General features: G+C 36.4%; 1 protein-coding gene across 1 annotated transcript in view; it reads left to right on the top strand.

Moving 5' to 3' along the window:
- The window catches only part of TMEM232 (transmembrane protein 232), a 229344-nt gene that overhangs the window by 93951 nt on the left and 110147 nt on the right, over window positions 1-25246 (top strand). Inside the window, 2 exon segments of the mRNA XM_024122160.1 lie at window positions 4736-4755; window positions 4757-4948. Of these exon segments, the coding sequence (XP_023977928.1) occupies window positions 4736-4755; window positions 4757-4948 (212 nt within the window).

Here is a 25246-nt window from a genome sequence, read left to right as displayed (position 1 = left end):
ACCTCCCTCCTATGCTCCTAGGACCCACGTGGCCCCAAGGGGGCCCCAGAGAACAGAAGACCAGCTCTGGGAGCCCAGCAGGCCTCCCAGGATCCAATTGGGCAGGGGAAATGCTAGGTGCACTCCCCCATGATCCTCCAAGCTCCCAAGGGTCCCGCCAGGAGTGGGAACCCCTTCCCTCTCCCAGCCACCCCTCAGGGGCACTGGTCCTGTCTGGCCTCCACTTCTCCTCTCCCTCACTCCCTTTCACATCCTACCTGGTTGCTTGGGGTTCCTCCCATTTCCTTGGGTATTGAGGTCCCCGACCAGCATCCAGCAGGTGCCCTAGTTGTAGGGAGATGTGAACTCTGCATCCTCCCATGCTGCCATCATCCTCATGTACTCTTTAAGCAGCAAAATAGAATAAACAGCACTATTTGTCTCTATTCTCTCAATAACAATCTCTCTCATCCCCCACATATGGCTCTTCTTTTGACATAAATGGAAACTCTTAAACATGGAAAGGGAGGTGTATTTTTGAAAGAGTGTGGTTTCTTTAAATACTTATGAATAGAATTCCAGTATAACAGATACGTTGTTTTAAGAAAACAAAAATATTTGTAGAGTTTTTACAATGCACCAGCCACTGTGCTAAGTATCTTACCTTTATTAACTCATCTAAGCCTTATAACTCTCCCACCACCATCATCACCCATACGGATAGAGGATCTGAGTCTAAACAAGAACAAAAGAGGTAGCTGGTGGTGAATGCACCTATGAGTGAGTTTAACCCAAAGGCTTTGCCATTTCCATGTCATCCTGCCTCCAAAATTAGATATAAACAAGGAACTAACATTTATTGAAGAACTTTTGTGTGCCAGACACTATGCTAGAAAATATATTCACATTTTATGTTTAATTTTTACAGTAACCTAGAAAGGACAGTATTATTATTATTCTATTTTAGGAATGAAGAAACATGCTTAGAGAGGTTAAGTAACTTGTGCAAGATCACACGACTTGTGAAGTGGGAAAATGGATATTCCCATCTAGTCCTTTTCTCAATCTATTACATCAGTCCTTTTTAAACTTTAGTGTATTCAGGAGTAGGGCCTGAAATTCTCTATTTAGAACACGCTCCTAGGTAATGACAATAATAATGGTCTAAGGACCACAATTTTAGTAACACGGAGTTACTCATGCTGTCCTCCTTTGTGAGATTTTATAACTCCTGTATGAAATAACCTTTTGAGACCACTAGTAAGTCACTTACATTTAAATTTTGAAGTTTGAAGAAAAAATTATAATTTTTTCCACAAATAAGTTAAATGTTCCCAGGTCTAAGACTGCTTAAGGACAGGTGGAGACCAAAAACAGAGACATAGTAAGAGATTGAGACAAAATTTAATGCAAACTATGCCACAGGGGCTTAATATCCTATTTCTTTGTCTTTTATTCCATCATGTCGAGGGTAGTGTGAGTTAGCTTAAATTTCGGTACTACATTTCCCTAATTATTGATGGAAAATTCAGAACTCTGGACAGGCTTTTATTTTCTTTTGTATTGCTACTACATCATAATTTCTTGTGTAATTTCACCTGCTCTGACATCCATCTTCTTGCCAACCTTAATGAATCCTGGTTTTTACCATCATTATGCCCAATATAAAGACAGAAGGGTGGGTATGCCCAATATATATGCCCAATATAAAGATAGAAGGGACCTTGCATGTTGCTACAATCTATGTGAGAGAGAAATATCCTTCAGGAATACCACTTTTTCAATATTAATACTAAATCAGTAAAATTATCATAGATAATAAAAAATTGCCATTTGTTTCTTAATAAAAAATGTCAAGTTTCAACAGTGCAGTAAGAAAAATCCTGAATTTTAAAGCTTGCATGGCATTGCTAAGAAAATAGGCACACATGATAAAAATGTAAATGTATAAATAATGTATAAAGATTGGAGTCTGGGGTAGTATTCACTGGCAGTCAATAGTAGTAAATTCATGAATTTGGAATCTAAATTATGGTCATTAATATTTTGGGTATGTTTACTTCCAAGAAGTATAGATTTATACTTATGCACCATTGGCATAAATAAATTCATAGTCTCTGAATTTTAAAATGAGAATTATATCTTTAAGAGAAGGAAGACTCTTTAGAATAGAGATTACTATGGAAGTATAATTATAATCCTGTTTGATAAATTTGTTAATATAAAAGTGGCTATGTAACAAATTTGTTTTCAGCATGAAGAGGTTAGATCAAGTCCTCTCAAGATTGGTGGTGGAAGGATCTTATAAAAGCCAGAGCATCAGTGTCTGTCTTAGGGTAGCCCTGAAGCAACTGATGCCTGTTGAGCTTCTCACTATTAGCTAGACAGATCATCATCCTTTGTCGTCTAAGTGAATCCTCACAAAACTCTGAGGTGGTAATTATTATCTCCACATCACAAATGAAAAACAAAATGGAACCAAACTAAACACAAAATATAGACATGGAGAGGTTAACTAAATTCCCCAAGTTTGCATTTTAAATTAGTAAGTGGGATAGCCAGACCTGATTTCAGATCTTTCTAACTGCAAAGCCCCATATTCTTTCCTGGCTTTTTCCTGCAGGAAAACAAACAAAACCTTTTATAGATAAGGCAAATATGCCTTTGACCGATATTTGAAGCTACATTTCCGTAAGTTGAATGCCTTGGACGTCATTGAGGGCGGAAAATTAACCTGGGCTTTCAACCAGGGAACCATCGTGAAAGATGTGGCAATGCCTTCATTTTGCTATTTGTAAGATCTGGCATCTGGATCTATATAACCTATCCAGTCTGGGAGGGAAGAAAGCAAAGCGTAGCCAAATGAGACAAAATGAAAAGAGCATTAAGATTCTATAATGAAGGGTAATGCTCTCCTGGAAACAATGTATTTTACCAGAAATTATATGATGAGAAGACATTATTTTTGTTGGTCCATTCACTTACACATTTATTAATTCATCATTCTCTTAGCAATGGAAGAGCTCATAATAGTATGTTTGTGCAACAATATGTTGTTATTGATTTTGAAGTACCTTTTCTTATGAAAAAATTAATCCAGAGAAACTAAGCAGAATAAACAGCCCAGGTGTTGTGATTACCATTTTACAGATGAACATGCAGACTTTGAGACATTAAATAATGTCCTAAAAATCACAACAGCTACTGAGTGTTCTTGGCACAATTTAATTTCTTGTTTGAAATTGAATGCTCTTTCCATAATTTTGACCTAGTTAATAAGCAAGGTACACAACTGGGAATAGTATAAACATAATTGTATACTGATTTCAACATCCAGAGATAATTGAAATCAAAGATATTTAAGAATAGGTGTATTTCAATGAGGGCTAGTGATAAAGTTCCTTTTCTGAAATAGTGAAAATACAGCTTTCTTTTTTAAATGTCAGTATTAATTTTCTAGCACTTTAAGGCTATTTTGAGCCTTCATTTCATTTTTTTGATGCTTACCTATTTGCATGATTTTCACCGTATTTTTTTACACATGTTTTTTGTATGTTATTCTTTCTCATCATTTCACAGTATTCCATATGTATTTACTTTGCCTTTTCCTATTTTCCTTATTGCTTTAAACCTTTATTTTTTTCAATCTTTATCATAAGATTGTTCTCATTTTTTCCACTTTAATTTTGTCTAGATAATGCAATAGTCATTCTTTAAATAGTAATTTCATTGAGCTAATCCTGATCTTGGAATCCTAAAGAGGTTAGATATTCATATGCAAAAAAACATTTTTCATTCCTTTGTTTTCTACCATAGGATCTATAGACATTTAAAATGAATCCTGAGTGACTGGTAATGAGCTGCCCAAAGATGGATAATATTAAATAAAACTGAAAGAACTTAAATAATAGGAGGCAGCACCTAACTTAGTTATGAGAAAGAGAGTTTTTAATATTAGCATATTGTAAACACTAAAAAAAAGTATAGTACATGACATTTTGAAACTTACATCTTCATGTATTATTACTGATACCAGTCAAGGAAAACATGCCTCTAGCTGTCTCAAAAGAAGATATAATTAAAAATCAGTCATGGACATTATTGAATATAAATAGGAAAATTCAGAAAATTGCTCTTTCCTGAATAAAAATTGCTTAAGTATTGTGGAATTTTTTTGTTAGGTTTTTTCTATATTAGGACATATTCAATTTAATATAAATCTAAATCCTAGAACATCTCCAGTGAAAGCTAAATATAAAGCCCTTTTTGTTTTTTTACTTTACTCAAGTTTTGTGCTATAGAAATTTTCTGTTGACTTCAAGGAAAGTTTAGATTATGCACAGAGAAATGAAATTCTGACTTAATAAAACATTTGTATTACTTCAACTGATTGCTTAATTTCTTATTAAATAAATATTACAAATGCTTATGAAATTCTTGTGTGGGAAATATACAAATTTAAAATGGAAATTATATCATTACATTTTTGAAATTTCAAGACTGATTTCCTTCATGCTTAATTGTTTATTTCATTGAAAATTCTTGTTACGATTTAAAAAATCTTTTGGGGAACTGCATTTTTCTTTTAAAGCTTATTTTAATAGGAAGAATGCAACATTAGTCAAAGAAAATATACATACATTTTAACTTTAATAATAATACATCATTTTTTCTCATCATTTTCTCATCATTTTTTCTCATCATTTTTTCTCATTCTCTCTATGTCAACTGGTTATTTTTTCTTTTCTTTCAACAGGCTGAGATAAATGACCCAACTAAATGTAGGGGATGAAAATTTCTCCAAATATATAGGATGGAGAATTGCCAACATACTTTCCAAACTATTCTTCCCTTCCACTGATACCTGTGTTCTTCTTTTGAAAAAACCATTGATAAAACGGCACCAAATGAAATATCTGAACAAAAAGCAGGATTCCATGAAGAAGAGAGTTCTACAATTTACTGTAAGGTAAAGTGAAGCACAATTCAAAATAGTTCAGTTATTCTAACATATTACATTTTGGAGTTATATAAATTATATATAATCATGTGCCACATTATTTAACTCAGTTTCTCTTTTTTAATTCAAATCATGGCTCCACCACCTCCTAGATATTTTATCATAAGCAAGTATTCCTTTCTCAGAAAGTATTTCCTCATGCTGAAAATAAGTATTATTATGTAATATAGATCAATGTTTTAATAAAGTGAAAGCCTCTCTTCCATAGTGACCTACATTTGCCTAGTTTACCCCATCTCTCCCTATCATTAAATGCTGTGTATCCTTCCAGCATCTATAAAATGTCAATATAATAAATTATAAGTATATTTAAAATTTTCTCTCCATTTTTGGATTTTTAAAGGTCTTTTTAGGAATGTTCTTTTCATTTTAAGATTAAAATGTTGTCACATTTCTCCTAGTACTTTTAAGGATTCATTTTGAACACTTTAATCATTGGTCCATTTGAAATTTTTTCTGGTATGTGGTGTGATGTATAGATCCATGTGGCTACTCAGTTGTCCCAGCAATATTTATTGAGTGATCTATCTCCCTTCAATATTTTTCCCTGATTTTAAATATCTTTATCAAATACGAAATGCCCATTTATTTTCTTTTTCTATGTTCTAAAATTTCAATAATTTGGAATTATCTACTCTTTTAAGCTTTGGTAGAATTTCCTCTTAAACCATTAGTACCTTATAGCTCTTCTAAGGGTAGTTCTTTGTCAAATTCTTCTGTTTTATGTGGCTCTTGACAGGGCTTATATTCAGCCATAATGTGCAGGTACAGCTGTATTCTGTTCTTATTGTTTGAGGCCCCTGCCATAAAAGTATCTGGAGTATCAGTCCTGAATATCAGTCTCTTTAGATCTTTCTCCGTCTTTTAAAGTCAATTTTAGCAAATTATGCTTTCTTCAAATATTACATGTTTTATTCCATTTTTCCGAATTTTTTGGCCATAATTGAACAAAATAGCATCTTAAGATTCCTTCTATTTTCTCTGTTTCTGTGGTTATCCCCTTCCCCTTAACTAATTCTCATTTTGTATATTTGCATTTTGTCCCTTTTACCCTTCTTAAATAGTTTGTTTGGTATTTTATCTATTTTATATTATTTTTTCAATGAACCAGCTTTTGGATTCTAACTCATGTATTCTTGTTCTTATGTTTATGAGTCTGTTACTACTTCTTTGATCTATTTTGTGGCTTACTTTCTGATTTCTTGAAGAAGATGCTAAATTATTTGGGAAGCTTTCTTCCTCAGCATTTGCCTAAATCATTTTCTGAGTTCCAAAATCATGTGACTGTTGCTGCCCAAAGGTGGACTTTAGCACAGGGGTAATAACTGGGTGAAACAAGGCTAGGAGGCAAGTTTTCCTTTTGTGCACACAAGTAGTCAAGAGAAAAATAGACACACGCTTGAGAAGAGTTTTGACATAGGTTTAAGCATTTTTTCAAGAATTCTAAAGCCAGTGAGGAGTATATGTAGAGCTGAGATTAAGGATCACACAGCCTTCACTTTAGTAGTCTCATGTGTGGTGCAGAAATAAATAGTATAAAAATGTTCTTCAGCAAGTGTTATAAATATCTATAAAATTGCAGTATGTTCAAGGTGTAATGGAAAGGCCAGCTTTAAATGTTATGAGTATTGAGATTTACTTTTGAATCCCCAAATGTCTTCTGTACATTTTCAAGGACTGCAGACATGGAAGAAAAATCAGTCTGGGACCACAGAGAGGACACTGTACTTTGGTTTCTCATCATGGTCGGTTAAAGAAAAAGATAGAAAGAAACTAGAAAAATAAAAGAAACGGGGTATTGACCAAAGGACATTAAAGAAACAGTGGGGGAAAGGGTAAATAGACAGTAAAAAGGCAGCTGGAGATGAATGATGCCCACTGGGACACAGAAAGGAAGGACCTAGAGAGATAGAGATAAGGTGACATATTGGGAATGCTTAAAATAGCAGAACAGAGAAATAGATGTTAGGAACAGAAAGAAAGATGAAAGAGATCAAAAGGAAAGGGAGAAGATATAAGTAAAGGGAGAGACATACTGAGAATGGAAAGTACAATGGAGACATATGCACAGGGTTTGGGGACAGGGGTAGAGAATATGCAGGGTCAGAGAAGGAGGCATAAGAGGCAAGGGGTGGGGTTAAGACCCAAAGAGTCCTGTAGGTTTTGAAGGATTAGTATATGAGATTTCTCCTCAGCCTACAGTTCATTACATAAATGAGAATCATCCATCACTGATCTCTAAAAAATGTTATCTTCTTATCCATTTTTTCACAGCTCATTACAGCCTCTAGAAATTAAACTTAGGTTCTCTGGCTTGAATGAGAGCCACAGAAGCACAGCAGCCTGAGCTTCCCTCTAGCAGAAGTCCCTCGGGGCAGCACAGGGTGACTTTCACATTGCACCCTTCACGCTGTAGAGCGTGAGAACTGTGCCCCCTGGAGTTGTGCATATTGCCAGCTCCAGTCAGGGATGAACTGATCCCTGGCTATACCAGATGTGAGTGGAATAGGGCTAGAGCTCAGTGATATCAAGACAAAGTCTAGGTCAGTCCTGGTTGAACAGTCTCTACTGTCTGTTTGGGGTACGGGATAGACCTGCTTTTAAAAAAGTTGTTGAAAAGCATGTTTAAGCTTTAACTTTAACTTTTAATGCATTGAAAAAATGGCTCTGGCTCACTAAACATTAACTGTGGGAAATGTTGTTTCTTCCATTTGCTTGATTCTCCATCTAGTCAACGGTCCCGTAGCTATAGCTCCTTTTGTCATTTCTCCACCTACTTCCACGTCCAGATCCACACACTGGAATTAATGCAGTTAATGAACTTCTGAGCATGGTGGAATCCTATAGGTAAAGCACAAAGCCATAATTTAAAGCCCACTGTATGCTTAGCTCTTTTTCACCTCTTAAAATTCTTCTTGCATAGGGTCATATCACCAATTCCTTATCACGTATTCCTAGAAAGCTCCATTTTGTGTTTTCATCAAAAAGCAATGTGTAAGAGAGCAAGAAGGCCAACATTTAAGGACTCCTACAGAAGATGGGGCACATTTAAGAGATAGGAAGACAGGAAATTTAAGATAATATGTTTCTCTATTGCCATGGAGCACTAAAGTGTACCTATTTCAGTGCAAAAATGTGAACGTTTACCAGTAAGGAGAACATAGGAGCTTCCTTATTGCTGAAGCATCCACTATATCTGATGACCTATCACTTTTTCCCCAAAATATTTTTCTTCACTTGTGTTTTTAGCCTGTAAAATTCTCTCAAATGGGAATTCTTTCTTTATATGTTTATAAATATATATATTTTGCTTTGAATGACTTGCAGATCTGACCTCTTTCCTTTACAAAAATTTTCAAAAGAAAATTCATTGTTTTGCTTCTGTACATTGAATTTTTGGGGTTTTGCTTTTTAGTGGGACATGCTGTTGGATGCGTGCTCTTCTTGCCCCTCAACATGTTTTTAAAAAATGAAAAAATCATTATGTTTCTTTACTGTATCATAAAAACTGCAGCCAAAAACCGAGGCATAGTATACTTCTACTTCAAAGCATAGTTTTTTCCTTTTCTCTCTTTGTCAGTAAAACTATCTTAAATTTACCTTAAGGCTGAGAATTCGAACTCTGAAGATCAAATTTTCAAAAACCAGTTTCTACATCTATACTTTTTGGCTTCTGAGGTTTCTTGTAAGTGTATTTTCTAAGCTTATGCCTTGAATCCCTAAAAACTCACAAACAACTAATTATTCTCACACATGTAAAGACTAGGAGAATATTAACTTAAAACTTTATCTCTGATTAGGCTTAGTTTGCTCACAAATTTTATATCAGGAGACTTCATTCATAAGACCAGCACCTGGAAGAGAGCCCAGCTGAAACAAGCAAGAACTGACTGAGAACATCTGTAGTCATTCAGGCAGGACATTTTACATAGCTGACTTCATAACAGGGCGGTCGTACCAAAGGCTACTGTGTCTCCTATGAATCCTCCTTTATAAAAGGAGCCAATTCCAAGGTAGTGGAGCTAGCAGTAGCTAACATTTGCTGAATGGAGACGAGGTGGGGAAAGGTGGATACCACAGTGTCCCAGGAGATAGGTTTTACTGGAAAGACCAACAGTGAGCAGCAAAGAGAGGCACGTGGTCCCCATTTCTCATTGTCTCAGTGGAAGGGATGCTGGAGTCTGGACAAGCAACTGGACATTAAACTAGATTTGCGTTTTGAGGGGAGAGACACTGCATGACTGCTATTCTGCATTCTTATAATGGAAGGGTGAAACCGCTTTCTCAAGGAAAAAAATAAACATTTTGGGCCCAGTTGCCAAGTCACCTGAGGTAGGTGGGCATCAGCTGGATAGGGATGCCAGAAATGCCAGATGCTCAGGACTTGGAGCCCTTCGGAAATGGTCTTAATGGTTGTAATAGGAGGCCACTGGGCTCCCTGGTGAGTTGGGTTTACAACATGGGAGATGCTTAGGACCCCTAATTTTAGCTTCCAAGTTGCTGGGCAATTCAAGATGAATCTCCAGTGTTATAGTCAAACAATTCTGTTTGCCACCCTACACGAGTACATTTTATAAACAAGGCACTATGCTAAGCACTACCCTTAGATGTAGATTGATTATTTTATCCATTTTAAAATTTTATATATCTATAAAATCTCCATTTTGTAGATATGAATACTGAGAGGTTAAGTAATTTACCCAAGAATTTATAATCAATAAGTGCTAGAGTTTGAATTTAAACAAATGCAATCTGACTCCTGAGTCTACTATGCTGATGTCTTTACCCTCATGTGGGACTTCATGTGATGGTAAAGCCTTGAGCACTTGTTAAAAAAAACTTATCTTCAAGTCATAAGAAAAGACTTTTCATAAGTGTTTTTTTCAATTTCTGTATCTTGATTTTCAGAACTTGACTTTGATTAAGGAACATTTTTTTCTGGGCTCTGCATCTCTCTAGCTAATATTAGGAAATCTATTTCAGAGGAGGCACTTTCCATTAAGTAGTATGATTTTTAGCTAAAGTCAATGGAGGAAAAAATGTATTATAAATATATCTATTTGGAGAGAGAGATTTAAAAAAGGAGAGCTCCAAAAGATTCTTAAATAAAATGCTTTAAACACATCTGTCTAGTTCTGTTTCATGCAGGAGAAAAAAGTCTGTGCCTCCTTTACAGAATATCAAGAATGTTTTTCTTATAGCTTTTTTTCTGATAGATTTAGAGTAAGTTATTTAACTTCTTTGAGCCTTAGGCTTCTAATCTTTAAAAATGTAAAAGTTGTACATTCCTCTTAGGTTTGTCCCGAGGATAGAAGGAAAGAATGTATGTAAAGAGCCTGGACATGTTAGTTTCTTATCCTTTTGTTCTATAATTGAGTAGATTTTCTAAAATATTTATTTTTTTCATAATGTAATATTTATTAATACAATTGTGATAAATAATATGTGGAAAATTTACATAAGTTACTGCTAGCAACTTTTTAAAAAGAACATACAGTTTCCCGATGATTTCATTTTTAGTTATGTTTTGCTTCCCTTCTTGTTTCTAGTTTTTGAATTAAAACACAGTTCAAATCTGGTTCCAAGTCATACATGCATTTTGAAGGTACAGTATCAAGACGCATTATGGAAGAGTAAAGTTTGGAATCTTGATAGTTCACATGGCTGATTATAATTTTCAGCTGAAGAGAAATAGAGAACACGAATGGGTCTTCAGAGATGGGCCTCTATGTTTTGAACTTTTGTGAAATATTTTATTATTAAAGTGTTGGTTAGATGATCAGCTCAGATCAATCATTTAAAGTGTTAAAATTTCTAGAGTGAAGTGGTATTGGAAGTGAAGTCCAATTGCCAGTGACAGGACTGTGCAAAATACATCCATTTCCAATACATGACTCTGTTTACCTCTGGTCTTCCCTAGGAGATAGGTCAGTCCCCATCTATCTTAGGTTGTCTCCTCTCCTTTCCTGCCTTTCCAGTGGGGCCTTGGTCTGAACAGGAATTCTAGGTGTTATCAGTGGGGCCATAGCTTTAGCTGCCACTTTCACTGCAGTGGCTTTGTGCTTATAAGACAGGTGTCCAGCTTCAATATGATCATCAACCCCAGGAGTTCTCCATTCACAGTAACATGATGTAATGCAGAATCTTAAAAATGGCACAGGTATTAAAATGAACTGGATGAGATGTAAAAACATTCTATTGATATGTTTCAAATACAGATCAATTAGATTCAAATGACAGCCCTATGAGAAGACAAAAGTTGTGCAACAGAAAACAAAAACAAAATCTGTTTTTTTGTGTTTTGTTTTTTATGTGCACTTTGCTCTTTCAAAGAAAAGGGCAATGTTGTTTAGCTTGTGATGAAATGCTTTTGCAGTGGTTGACAAGTGTTTATTACCTGCTTTAATTAGAATGTAAACTTGGATATGACGTTAATCAAATTGGAGTAGTCTTCCCACTCTCTAGGTTCTCAGAAAATATGTAGTCAATCAGTTAAAGGGCTTAATCTTCCCCAGTTTCTAAATGTCTCCTTGATAGGATCAAGTACTTGATCGGGCATATGAATCTTTGAAAACCTTAGTACCCAGGGCAGGTGCTTTCTGTCTACCTGTCAGAGCAAATGTCGCTCCCCAACTAACCCAGTCTTTCCTGGCCTGTCTCTCAGTATGGATTTAAATGGTAGGGAGAAAACAGAACTCCTGATACAGGTTGCATATTCCTTCAGGAAGCATTAACTATACATCTCTGTGTGTAGGCACTGTGTTAGGCACTAGGAAGACAAGATAAACTATGCTTAGAGTGTAATTGATGGTTTCTTGTTCAGAATGACTGATTGTGTCTCTAGCATATTGGTTTTCCACCATAAAAACATTTGGGACTTTGCACCCACAATTTTCTATTTTTTTTGTATTTTCAGTTATTCAATACAATTTAGTAGTACCTGACCTATATTAGACATTTAATAATTATTGAATAACAAATACTAAGCAGAAGGGCACAGGATGTGCAAAGCCCCCCCTGGTGAAATTGCTCATGGAGCATTTAAGGAGCTAAAAGAACAGTTGTGTAGCTGGGTCACTGAGACCACAGGAGGGTGAAGCTGGAGAGTTGGTCATGGTTTTCAGCTTTATCTTAGAAGCCAATAGAAGGCACTGAATGTGTGTTATATGGTAGAGTAAGGAGTGAGGAGTGGTGTGTGTGTGTGTGTATGTGTTTGAGGTATGTGACATGACCGTAGGTGTGATACACCTTGGGCAAGTCACTTAACTTCTCTAAATCTGAATGTTTTTGTCTATAAAATGGGGTAATGATAGTACCTTTCTTGTTGGTACTTATGAGAAATCCATGAGGTAGTCAACTAAAAGTGCTTACTATATTATCTGGCACAGAGTAAGCACAAAAATGTTTATTATTATTGTATTAATAATTATATGGTGGCATAATTAGAAATGTAAGATAATAAATATACTGATATATTATTGATCAGTATAATAAATATATCAGTTTTATTACTATGTATCATAGTCATTTTCATTGTTGTCATTGTTGGCTTTGTTACGTTGGGAATGTGCATAGGATGCTATTGTAATACAGCCTGCACTAGGTTGGTGGCAATACAGATGGAAAGGAGGCAGGTGGATTTGCATAAGATTTGGAAGAAAAAGCAATAGAATTTGATGATGATTAGATAGAATGACAGGAGGTGCAGAGAGGAAAATGTCTTTTCCAGATTGAGCAACTAGTCCAATAGTGGTGCGATTCACTGAGACAAGGGGTGATGGGGGAGAGTAGGACGTGGTTGGGGTTAGGGAAAGATGCTGAATTTGAAGTAGTGCTTTTGAGAGCTTTAAGTGGAGAAGTCAAATAGAAAGTGAGTTTCACAGTACTGTTATTCAGGGACAGAGTCTGGGCTGAGTCACTGAATGAAGGTGGTGACTAATGTCATGTCATGACTAAAGTCTTTAACCAACACTGCCTTGGTAAAGAACATCAAGTGAGATGAGAGGCAGACCTGGGGTGGAATTTTGAGGAATACCACCGTTTAATATCTGGAAGGAAGAGAATGATAGCAAAATAACCAACAAACCAAACCTTAGATATAGCCAGAGAGGTTGGAGAAAATCTACAATTTATAACAACTTGAGAAAAATTCATGGACGGCTCTGATAACTAATTAGTATATAGTAATGCTTAAAAATTTTTTTAAGTCTATGGAGATGTTGATTTCAAGGATGGACAAGGCAGAATTTCCAAAATAATCTACCTAGACAGTGATAGAATATCCCTCTTTGAGTATCTCTGAGCAGCACTTTCTGCTCACTACACAAAAAATATAAATGCAGGTGACAAAAGAATTGCAGTTTTTTATATATGATGCATACTTCCAAAGACCTTGCAGTATCTACCTAACAACAACAACAAAAAGTTAAGTGCCAAACCAATGCATGAAGCTTTCTAAGTTTGTAGACAAGATCCATTGGCCAGGAAGGGCAGTAATACTGTATACTGTATATAATATATGTATATCTATGTACACATGACAGAAATGAATTTCTAACCTCTAATGAAATATATGCATGTATCAAAATACCAAGAAATTATGAAGTTAGATTATCACTTAGAAACATATCTTAATGGTCTTTCTGGTTATTTCATAGGCTTATAGGCCTTTTTAAAATTTCACCACTCTTTCCATTCTTTTTAAAAGATAAGATTTGTTAATGCTGTATTTATATCATTAGCAGTGGCACAGTGTGTCTCTTCTATTAGTTTATCCAGCAAACAAAGGACAAAGATAAACATTTAGGAGATTTATTTCTTCCCATAACATTTTTAGGTCCAGTACTTCATGTCCTCCACTTTTTTTTGAGAAAGTAAAACTCAAACCAAACAAGTTAACCTGACTATGTGAAAATGTTCATGCCAAGGACTGCAGTGAAATCAGAGGCCACAGAGCAGGTTCAAAATGTCCTCCAAACAGGCCCTGGATGTTCTATAGTATGGAACCTGGAGGAGGATAGCAGTAACCAGAGGAGGACATGAGGGAAGACCCAGTCAGGAGAATGAGAGATGGTGCCATGAATGTATGAGAATTGTGTGATAAATCTGTTTCATGCATGTCTTCATTAACTCCAAACTACATTGCTGCTACATTTCTAGAATTTCTGCATGTGTTTATAAATTCGGTGTGTGCTGCATATTTTTTTTCTTCCCCAAACTTAATTTTCATATTATAAATTCCCTTTTCATTTGTTTTTTTCCTTTCCCTCATCTTCCATCTCCTTCTTAAAAGGGTGCATCTGTATCCAACACTAATCATGCCTTATATCTTTAATAAATTGTCATATCCATTTATCACTCTGAACAGCTTCCACCTTCAACGCCAACTCTTTGTGACTGCAATATAAGATCAGTAATTGCTAAGCATCCATCATATCTGAAGTGATATGTCACTAAACTCTTGGCTCTTCACAATAGTTCACTAACCTGAGTCTTGTCGAGTTAGAACTAATGTTGATTGGTCCTCTTTCTGTTTTATTTTTTCCTACATCAAGCTATTCAAAGGAAAAAGCCTATCTTTAACACTGTAATTTTACTAAACCATTTATACAAGCAAACCAGTATTGTCACACAGAAGTCTAAGCACAGCTGGCTGACAAATCAACCACCTATCAGCATATGATATCTAGCAAGGAAAGCTTGTAATAACTGAATTACAGAAAAAAAAAAAAGAGTCACATATAATGCTTTCTCTAGCTTCTTTTCCATACTCATCCTCACGAATTCTCAGATGCCTATGGGTCTTATTCCTGTAATGTTCACCTTCTTCTGTCCATAGATAAAATATAGGAAGAAGGACAATAGACAGTGAATTCCATTTGGCACTCAGACAACTTACCTGACACAACCGTATCTGGTTGTGAGAGAGGAGTCTGGGAAGTGACACAGCCAATGGGCTTAGGCAGGGTCATTAACCCCTGCTGGGAACCTGGGCCAGCACCTCTCTGTTAGTATCTGCATGTTGACCTCTGAGGCATTTTCGTCAAGTGTGAGTTGAGTACTTTCAGGTATATTTTCAGCATATCACTGTATCACAGCAGTGGTGATAGAGATGGTAGGGAGTGGTGGAAGTGGCAACAGGAGCAGCTAGCAAAAACCAAAGCAACTGAGCAGGCCCAGCCCTCTTAAATCTACCAGCAAGACCCTCTGCTTCATTTTAGAAAAGCTGCCAACATTTCTATTTTCATATAGCTGTCCTCAGTCATCACAGAGCACTTTGCTGTCACACACAGTTCTAAACACAGCTGGCCAAAGAAACAACCACATGGTAAACATCCTGATATCCAGCAGGGAGAGGATGTGACAGCTGCATGCATATAAAAGAAAACCTCGGGGCTTCGGGGCTTCCCTGGTGGCGCAGTGGTTGAGAGTCCGCCTGCCGATGCAGGGGACGCGGGTTCGTGCCCCGGTCCGGGAGGATCCCACATGCCGCGGAGCGGCTGGGCCCGTGAGCCATGGCCGCTGAGCCTGCGCGTCCGGAGCCTGTGCTCCGCAACGGGAGAGGCCACAGCAGTGAGAGGCCCGCGTACCGCTAAAAAAAAAAAAAAAGAAAAGCTCGAATAAAGTAATGCACAAGTTCCCTTCCCCCTCTCTTGTTCCATTCCATATACTACTCTATTAATAATCCCCATGTTACGAAAATCTCTAAATTCTTGATGCTAGAATACCCATCGATATTACATATGAGTCCAGATAGGACTGGTGAGTAGTACTATTACTGTAAATTCTTTCACTCCTGGCTCAAGAAGCAGTCACTTTAGCCTCGTATTTCAGAGCTGTATTGCCACTAGGTCAGATATGTTCAGGAGTATGATAAAGTGATAGGCCCGAAGTCATGGTAATTTGGCTGGAAGATATGAAAAAGAAGCATATAATTGTTTTGGGGGAGGATATGTAGACAGAACACTCTGTATTTAAGAAAGAATATACTTAAATAAAGAGAAGCACTAAAAGAGTTCTCAAGAATGCATTTTCTTTCTTTCCTTTCTATAGTCAGGGATGCATCTAATCTAACTGTGACTCAATAGGGTTTGCAGTCATCAGAAACAGAAATTATTCAGTATTCGTATGCTCTGTTGCCAAGCAAACCTCACTGTCAGAAAGCCGTTCCCCTTTCATGTGGCTATATGGTACCGCCTGAATGGGAATTGGACAAGAGGGCAGTTAATTTGATTGATGTAGACCGCCAATGTGGGCAATTCAGACGCCTGAAATTCCCTTTAGGACTTGAATGATCCTATTTGCCTGTTTTGGTGATTTACAACAGTGGGATAATCGGCATATTTTCCCTCCAGTGTGTGGATGGACACCTTCAGTACTCTTTTCTCAGCCCACTTGCATTTAGATTCAATTGGAGACTAAAATGAGGAGAGGTAAGATTAATCATTAAATATATTATTATTTTCAAGTTCAAGTAGATTTTTTTAATAACTAGACAAGAGTCTGAGGGAGAACAGGCAGGCACCAAAAACAAAATAAAACAAAAAACCATCACTACCACCACAGCAGTATAAGGTTGGTGGAAAAAAAATAGGTCAGTTTAACACCCACTGGTGTCTGTAAGGTGTGATAGAAAGTGCACCGCTAGTCTTTCTGTATAACTGGGACCACAAAAGATTACTGTGGTTGGCACTGTCTTGGTAGAAAACGGGTTACTATTAGGGAGTCACTGAGGATGAAACTAGCCCAGAGCAATAAACGTTTTCTATGTTTTAATGGTAAGGAAACTCAAGTCTGATTTGGTCAGGGAAGTGTAGGTAGCATTGTTGCACCAGCCAGATCCCTTCACCTCTCATTTTTCCTTTCCTCCTTATCGCTCCCCCCTCCCCCTGCTTAAATTCTGGTAGACATGTGAGTGGACTAACAAAAGGAGAATGGTTTAATTTTCTATAAGTATGTGGATCTCAGTGTGCCTGTTTGAGAACATCTAGGGATACTGCAGACCTATTGTTTCTTCCATATTTGAAAAACTCCCATAATTTTCACAGAGAGGTAGCAACATTCTAATAGTTGAAATAGACTCCCTTTTAGGGGTACATGGACAGGATATGACTAAAATTTGTAACTCTCTAGAGCTAAATCTTTAGGAATTATTGAATGAAAATGAATGCCTAGTCATATTTATGTGGCAATTTTCCGATTATCTTCGATGATACAGCTAGGCTCTGCCCTACCCCAGCATCAGCATCTGTCTTTGAAAGTCCAGCATTTTAAGTTTACAAGGAACCACTTTCCCCTGCGCAAGAAGCTATATTAAAATGTGTCCTCCATATTTATTTTTTCTGATTGGTCTTCTATAGCTCTGTATCTCGAAGGAGAATTTTTTTTTTTTTTTTTTTTTTTTGCCGTACGCGGGCCTCTCACTGCTGTGGCCTCTCCCGTTGCGGAGCACAGGCTCCGGATGCGCAGGCTCAGCGGCCATGGCTCACGGGCCCAGCCGCTCTGCGGCATGTGGGATCTTCCTGGACCGGGACACGAACCCGTGTCCCCTGCATCGGCAGGCGGACTCACCCACTGCGCCACCAGGGAAGCCCTCGAAGGAGAATTTTAATAGAGGATAGTAGAATGTCCACATTATAAGATGAAAACTAGTGCAAAAAATCTACAATTTTTTTAGATAAAAAAAATTTTTTTAATTTAGATGATTAAAATGGCATTATTTAAAGTACCTATTCTATCTAAAGACAGACAAATAGCTATTTTCATTTATAGCTGAACACATGCACCCTGTTTCATTCTTACAAACTGCCTGGTAGATTTAGGCTTATAAACTGGCAAGATATTCCAAGGAATGTAGTGTATGACTTGGAAACAAATAGGGAGAAGAAAGGAACAATAGACACGTATAAAGGATCAATTATCCCATGTTCTTATTACAATTTTAAGGGTTAATTCCTTGCATACTCAGGAGTTAAGTGTATCATCTTCCTCTTTAAAAAGTTGCACAGCTCCATTTAATAGTCAGTAATTTGACAGTCACACAGATTAGTATTTTTAAAGCAGAAGATAAAGTGAAAGAGAAACATTTGCTGTGCATTCAGCCGCAAAATTTGGGGCCTGCTGTGTATTTTTGAAATGCAGAGCTAGAAGAATGGGCTTACGGAGAAGAACAAATATCTTGGCCAAATTTATCCCATAGAATTTCAACCTAGGCAAACCTGAGTAAACTAGGCATATAGCTGAAGCATATGGATAAAAAGTGAAATAAATCATTCAATTAATTTAAGTTAGTGAGGTTCATAATGATAAACATTTTTATGTTGGTCTCTTGGTCCCTTAGGAGCCTAATTTTTCCCTTGAATTCTGTATTCAGGTGTACAGCCATCTACATTGTGTTTTCATTTAGATGGGCTGATAAGCACCTCAAATTTAACATATCCAAAATTGAACTAATCTCCCTCTGACCCCAAACTGCTCATTCCATTATTTTCTCAGTGAATAGAAAATTTATCCTTCTATTGAGTCAGACCTTGAAATCATCTGTCTCTATTTCACTCACATTCCGCGCTTAATCTATCAGACAAGATAGTCTTTACCTTCAAAATATTTCCAAAATCTTTCACTAGTGTTCCCACCTGATTCAAAAAAGAAGAAAAAAAATTGACATTTGGGACAAGGACAGTCTAGCTGTGGAATCGGCTTTTGTAAAGCTTTGCAATAATGGTAAAAATAGTGGAAAGCTAAACAGCTGAAATCTCTCTGTAGGCCAAGCACTGTGCTAAGCCCTGGAGACATAGTGGAGAACCAGACAAATATGCTGCCCACCTTCATAGAGTGTTATCATCCAAAATAGAGAACAGATAAATCAGTAAGCAAATGAGGTAATTACAGACTGTTTTAAATCCCATGGGTGAAATTAACTGGGTGATAAAATTGAAAGGAATTGGAGGATTCCACTTTAGATAGCCAGGAAGGATCCCTTTGAAGGAGTGATTTTGGGTGGATACCTCTTGGGGAGGGAGTGTGTAGGGTGAAAGGGTGTGTAGACAGAGGGGACAGTGAGAGCAAAGCCCAGGGAAAGGAAACACTCACCAGGTGTGGTAACTAAAGGTGGTCAGTGTGGCTCACTGTTAGAGGACGGTGAGAAGAGGTGAAGTTGTCTCTGAGGCCAGATCTTACAGGGCTGTAAGTCCAGATAAGGAATTCTGGTTTTATTCTGGCAGAAAAAGAAGTCACTGGAAAGTTTTAACCAGAGGAATAATAAAGCCAATTTACTTTTTAAAGGGAACAGATTATGGTCTGAAGGTGAAAACTGAAATAAACAGGCATTTCTTCTACTCCTTTTACCTCCTTTTCAAGATTTAAAACTGGTCTTGAAAATGATGCAGGTTTATACCCAATGCCTGTTGAAAATTTCATCGTTGGACCTATGCTTCCCAATCACTGAATGGAATTTCAGTTTGCGTCCACAGCTGTATTATTTGGCCATAGTTTCAGCCCCTGGCAACTGCAGAAATTTGCTGGTAAACCATTTCTTGCCTGATGAGGGCAACATCTGATCAATTCATTCAGTAGGATTGGAATAACAATAAGAATAGTATTTATGAAACGATCTGATATTTTTGAATTATTATAATTCTAAAAGGTGAGACCGTTGAAATTGGTCTTTAATGTTAGGTATTTTGCTTTAATGTAGATATTTGCATGTATTTAATTTGTTGAAAAATTATACATGTACACACTCCATAGGGAGTTTATAGTAAAAACAAAATAAAACACACACACAGACAAAAATATTAGAAATAATTTACATCCTAGCACCTGTTTATGTGTTTATACTTATGATGTTTGCCATTCCAGTGGTAACGGTAACTGTGCATTTCTATGGTAGTCATCTCTTTTCTGTTATCGTACAATTTCAAGCTATAAGCAAGGAAAATTCCTATTTTGGTAGTGATTTTAATTCTAAAGTTCACTTTATATTGCATACACTCTTTATACTTTAGGCTCTCAGATTAATCTACTAGCTGTAGAATAATTCATGACAGCTTTTTAAAAACAGAGCTGAATTGAACAAAACTTTACTTCCCTCCAACAGTCTCCATGCAGATTGAGCAAATTGGTTAAATGTGTAGTGTTCTTTCCTACTTCTGGTGGTGCTCATTTTTCACAACCACCTCCTGTATACTTTGCTGGCTCCAGCCAGCGAGTTTTGAGATGTTAGTTTACAGTGTCTTACAGAGTTTTCTTCCAACAGTTACTGAAAATTTCATGGAGGTCTCTTGAAGGCCCCAAAGCTATTGACCCTACAGAATGAATTTTTAAAGGGGGAAATTCCAGGAACACAGTCAAGTCACGTGGGACTATTTGGGATCTGGAAAGTCTTTCTTTCCTTAAATTACAAACACCATGAGAACCCTTATGCTGCATTCATCCTAAGGCTACACCTGCCTGAAATAAATTTCTCTCATGATAAGTTGTCCTATAACTTTGTAATGTAGGCACTCAAAAGTTTTTATCCTTGATTATACTTCAACTGTCCTCATAATTCCCTCTTAAGGGTTATATAACATTATCACAAGGATAAAGAAGTACAATGATAATTATAATAAGACTAATTAGTATTTACATTCTACTTTTCTCTTGCAATACCTTTACAAACAGAAGCTAATTAATAGATTAGATGTCAATATTTTGTCTTGTCAAAGAATTTAATGCTTTAGATTATGATTTATTTTTAGCTCAGGTGCTTCTTTAGCATTTTTATTTGAGGCAGCATAGTACAACAGAAGGCAGATATTTTTCTCTTCTGTTCCATTGTAAGCAAGTAAAAGGTGTTTGGAATCACTTATTACACCGAAACTATGGGAAGAATGTCACTTTGTCTGGAGGAAACTAAGTGGGATATAATAAGTAAATTTATTCCAGAAATAAAATGTATATCCCTGTAAAACAGGTGAAGGAAGATTTGTAAACAGATCACACCATTCCATATCTTGTGTTTTGACCGACTTATACGGATTTAGAAAAGTGGTCAAAGTTCTCTGCACAGTGGAAGAACTATTTATATGTCTAGAAATCCTTGCATTTTCACAGCACCATTTATCTGGAGGTTTCAGCTCCCCAAGTGGCCTTTTCAGCGCCCTGATGGGGCAGTGAGTCTGCTTTCTCCATGTTTAAATAGAGATTGTACCCTAGCCTACCCTTTATCTTTCACAGTACTTATTGTGACTATTTGGTGTCATAATCCCTTAGTTGTTGGGTTTTTTTGTTTGTTTTTTTTAGATTATTATCTATTTTTTATTTTTCTTCCCTTCTATTTACTTTGTCTTCTTTTTTTTAAGCTTTTTTAGGTGGAAACTCCAAACATTGATTTTAAAACTCATTATTTTCCAAGATATGTCTTAAAAACTAGATTCCCTTTATATGGTGCATTGAGATGACATGTGTTTTTATATGACTTGGTGCAAAATATTTTCTTCTTGTTCTTGTGATTTCTTCTTTGAATCATGGTTATTTAGAACTATGCTTTTTAATTTCCAAATATGTGGGGGAATATATAACTATCATTTTACTCATATAGAATTTAATTCCATTGTTAACAGAGGTCATACTTTGTAAAATTTGAATTTTTAAAAGTTATCGAGACTTGGTTGAGTACTTGGTCTATATTAGTGAATGCTCCAGTGCACTTGAAAATAGTATGAATTCTGCAGTCGTAGTGCAGTGGTCTATAAATGACAAATGAGCTCAAAGTGGTTGATAGTATAATAAAAATCTTTTCTTATCTTTACCAATTTTTTCACTATTTTTTTTTTTTTAGTTCCATCTGTTAGTGAGAGAGAGGTATAAAAATCTCCAAGTATACTTGTAGGTTTGGCTGTATCACCATTTTATTGCTAAATTTTGCTTTATGTTGATTGACTCTCTCCTATTAGTACAAATACATTTATCATTTTAATGTTTTGTGAAGAATTGACCCCTTTAATATTATGAAATATCCCTCTTTACTTCTGGTTAATCATCCTTCTCTGAAAATCTACATTGTTGGATATTAATATTTCCACATCATTTTTTACTGCTTGGCTTTTTCATGATATATATATTTCAGTATTTTTCCTACTCTTTTCCTGTCACCTTCCTGTTTTTCAATTTAAAAAATATCTTTTGTATACAACATACGGTTAGGTCATTTAAAAAAATTCTAGTTCAACATTCTTTGTCTTTTAATTGGAATCTTTCCTCCCTTTAAATTTAATGTAAAAAAATTGTTATGGTTGCATTTAGAGCTACTACTTTTCTATTTGTTTCTTACATGTTGCATCTTGCCCTCCCCCTCTGTACTTCCTTTCCTGTCTTATTTTGGGTTAATGAAATATGTTTTATTATTCCATTTTATATCATCTATTGGCCTTTTTTGGCTCACACTTTTATATGATTTGGTGGTTGTTTACGGTATTATAGTATGCCTTTTCAACATAGCAAAGTCTCCTTAGTATCATACCACTTCATGTAAAATGGAAGACCATTGAAGAGAGTCTGGATTCTGGAAACTTCCTGTGAAGAGTTTTTATTTTTGTTATTGCTAGCAATTTAGTTGTTGACTGATCACCTTGAACTTGTGGAGGTTTTGTTTTCACTATTAGGAGGGACTGTTTCAGTTTAGCCTGTAGTCTTGAGGGAAAATTCTTTAGTCCTGGAATGTATTCTTCACCCCTAACATGTGTCTTTTGGAATTTAATGGCCAGCTAACAGCTTTGGCCAAGCTCCTCAGACTTAGCAGTATGTAAATTCTAAACTCTCTTTCCTGCAGTGGCCACCAGCTTATATTTCTGCTTAGCTCTTCAGCCTCGCGGCTGCTGCTTCTCCCCTCTGCTCGTTAGAGTCTCTTCCACATGAATACAGTTCACAGACCATCCAAGGAGTGGAGGGAGGTTCACGCACAGGCTTTCTTCCTTTATGGTACCCAGCTTCCTGAGATTTTCTCTGTTATTTTACAGCCACTCTGGAGCCTCAAACACCATCCTCTGACACCTAAAACACCTAAAGGCTTGTGCTTGAGTATTAGCCATTCTGAATCCGGGAAGACTGGAGTATGCCCTCAAGAGAAGTCACATAATGTTTCTATCACCCACTTGCATTCCTTTTCTTTCAAGAGTTGAGCTCTCTTCAGTTTGCCTACTGTTGGTTGTTCTCTAGTGCCTTTAAATAGTTGTCCAGAGTTTATGATTGTCACCTTTGGGAGGGGAGTAACTACTCCATTATTCCCAGAACTGGAATTGGAAAAATGATTTTTTTTTTAATATCAAGGCTCCCTTATGAAAACAGCTGAGGTAGATTCTGAGCCACACATGGCTTAGCAAGTCATATGATCTAGATATATAATGCACAAACTCTGTGCACTGAGGTGATCAGCCTGTTTTTTTAAAATCAGTTTCATTATTGGCTTCTTTATTCTCATGTTGAATCAAATGATGTGGCTACAGGGACATAGTTTATTGAGTAAAGCAGACATTATTGTTTTCTTCTTGCTTTAATATGAAATTCATTTTATAAGATTAGGGAGTATAAAAGCTTCCAGATTTGGGGATACCTTATTTTATATATACCCTACATAATTTCCCATGCTTATTTCAAGAGTCTTTAACTTAGGTTTCATAAAATAGTTACATTTAAATTGTTATTAAACACCGAAAGTACCCACTCTTCACTTATTTCCTAACTGTCCTTTGTTCTTATTCCCTTCACTGTGGCTTATATGACTCTATATCCAGGAGTTGCAAACTCAACGAATTAATGCCTACAGGCCTAGAAAAATAACATAAACCTGTAAAGCAGGCCAGCATGGGGAAACATTAGAGAATTCTAGAGAATGAGGTAGATTGGGGAAGGAATGCATTATCTAGAAGGTCAACCTTACCAGCTTTTGTGATGTAGGGAATCTATGGAGCAGTGTTGACAGAACTTCTGCTTCTAAGAGAAACTGAAAATATGAATTTCTATGTGAAATTTCCTGATTATTAAAATACCCTTCAGGTCAAATCAAATATGTTTGATTAGTATATTAGTTTGTGCTGCTATAACAATGCCATAGAGACTGAGTAGCTTAAACAACAAACATTTATTTCTCATAATTCTGGAAGCTAGGAAGTCCAAGATCAAGCTGCTGGCAGATTCAGTGTCTAGTGAGGGCCTCCTTCCTGGCTCATAGCCAACCGGGTTCTCACTGTGTTTTTACATGGCAGAAAGCACAAGGTTGCTCTGTGTGGTCTCTTTTATAAAAGAATACATCCCATTCACGAGGGCTCTGCCCTTATGACCTAACCACCTCTCATAGGTACCATCTCCAAATTCTATCCCATTGGGGATTTCAACATATGAAATTTGGGAGGACACAAACTTTCAGTCCAAAGCAATTAGTGTGCAGAGTCTTTGTCTCTTTAATTGCTTACTTGTTTCCATTGTTGGCTCTTCTTCCATTTGTATATTTCCCCTCACTCCCTTGGAATGCTCCCCCAGGCAAATCTACCCAGATTCCATTTTTTCTACGTGCAATTCAAGTTTCATATCCCCATAAAGCTGCTGAGAGTCTTCCAGTCTTTGTTGTTCATCTTCCCCTTATGTGAAATCTATATATTTATAGTCTTAGAAAACATTCTATGACTTAATTTTACTGCCTTTTTACACTGGGAGTTGTGCTTCATCCCAGTGTCTTGTTTTTATTTCTCATAGGTTTTCAATTTTCTTTTATTAATTTATGGTTGGTGTTGATACATAAGGTTATTTTTCTTGTTCTTTATTCTTTTATTTTTTATACAAGTTTTAAATGTTACTTTCCATTTACAGTTATTACAAAAATATTGGCTATGTTCCCTGTGTTGTACAATACATCCTTGAGCCTATCTTACACCCAATAGTTTGTACCTCCTGCTCTCCCACCCCTATATTGCCCACTCCACACTGGTAACCACTAGTTTGTTCTCTGTATCTGTGAGTCTGCTCCTTTTTTGTTATATTCACTAGTTTGTTGTATTTTTTAGATTTCACATACAAGTGATATCATACAGTACTTGTCTTTATCTGTCTGACTTATTTCACTTAGCATAATGCCTTCCAAGTCCATCCATGTTGTTGCAAATGGCAAAGTTTTGTTATTTTTTATGGCTGAATAGTATCCCATTGTATGTGTATATATACGCTACATCTTCTTTATGCATTCATCTGTTGATAGACACATAGGTTGCTTCC

Source organism: Physeter macrocephalus, chromosome 8 (assembly GCF_002837175.3).
Source record: "Physeter macrocephalus isolate SW-GA chromosome 8, ASM283717v5, whole genome shotgun sequence".
Classification (NCBI taxonomy): Eukaryota; Metazoa; Chordata; class Mammalia; order Artiodactyla; family Physeteridae; genus Physeter; species Physeter macrocephalus.
This window is presented reverse-complemented; position numbering and strand designations above follow the sequence as displayed.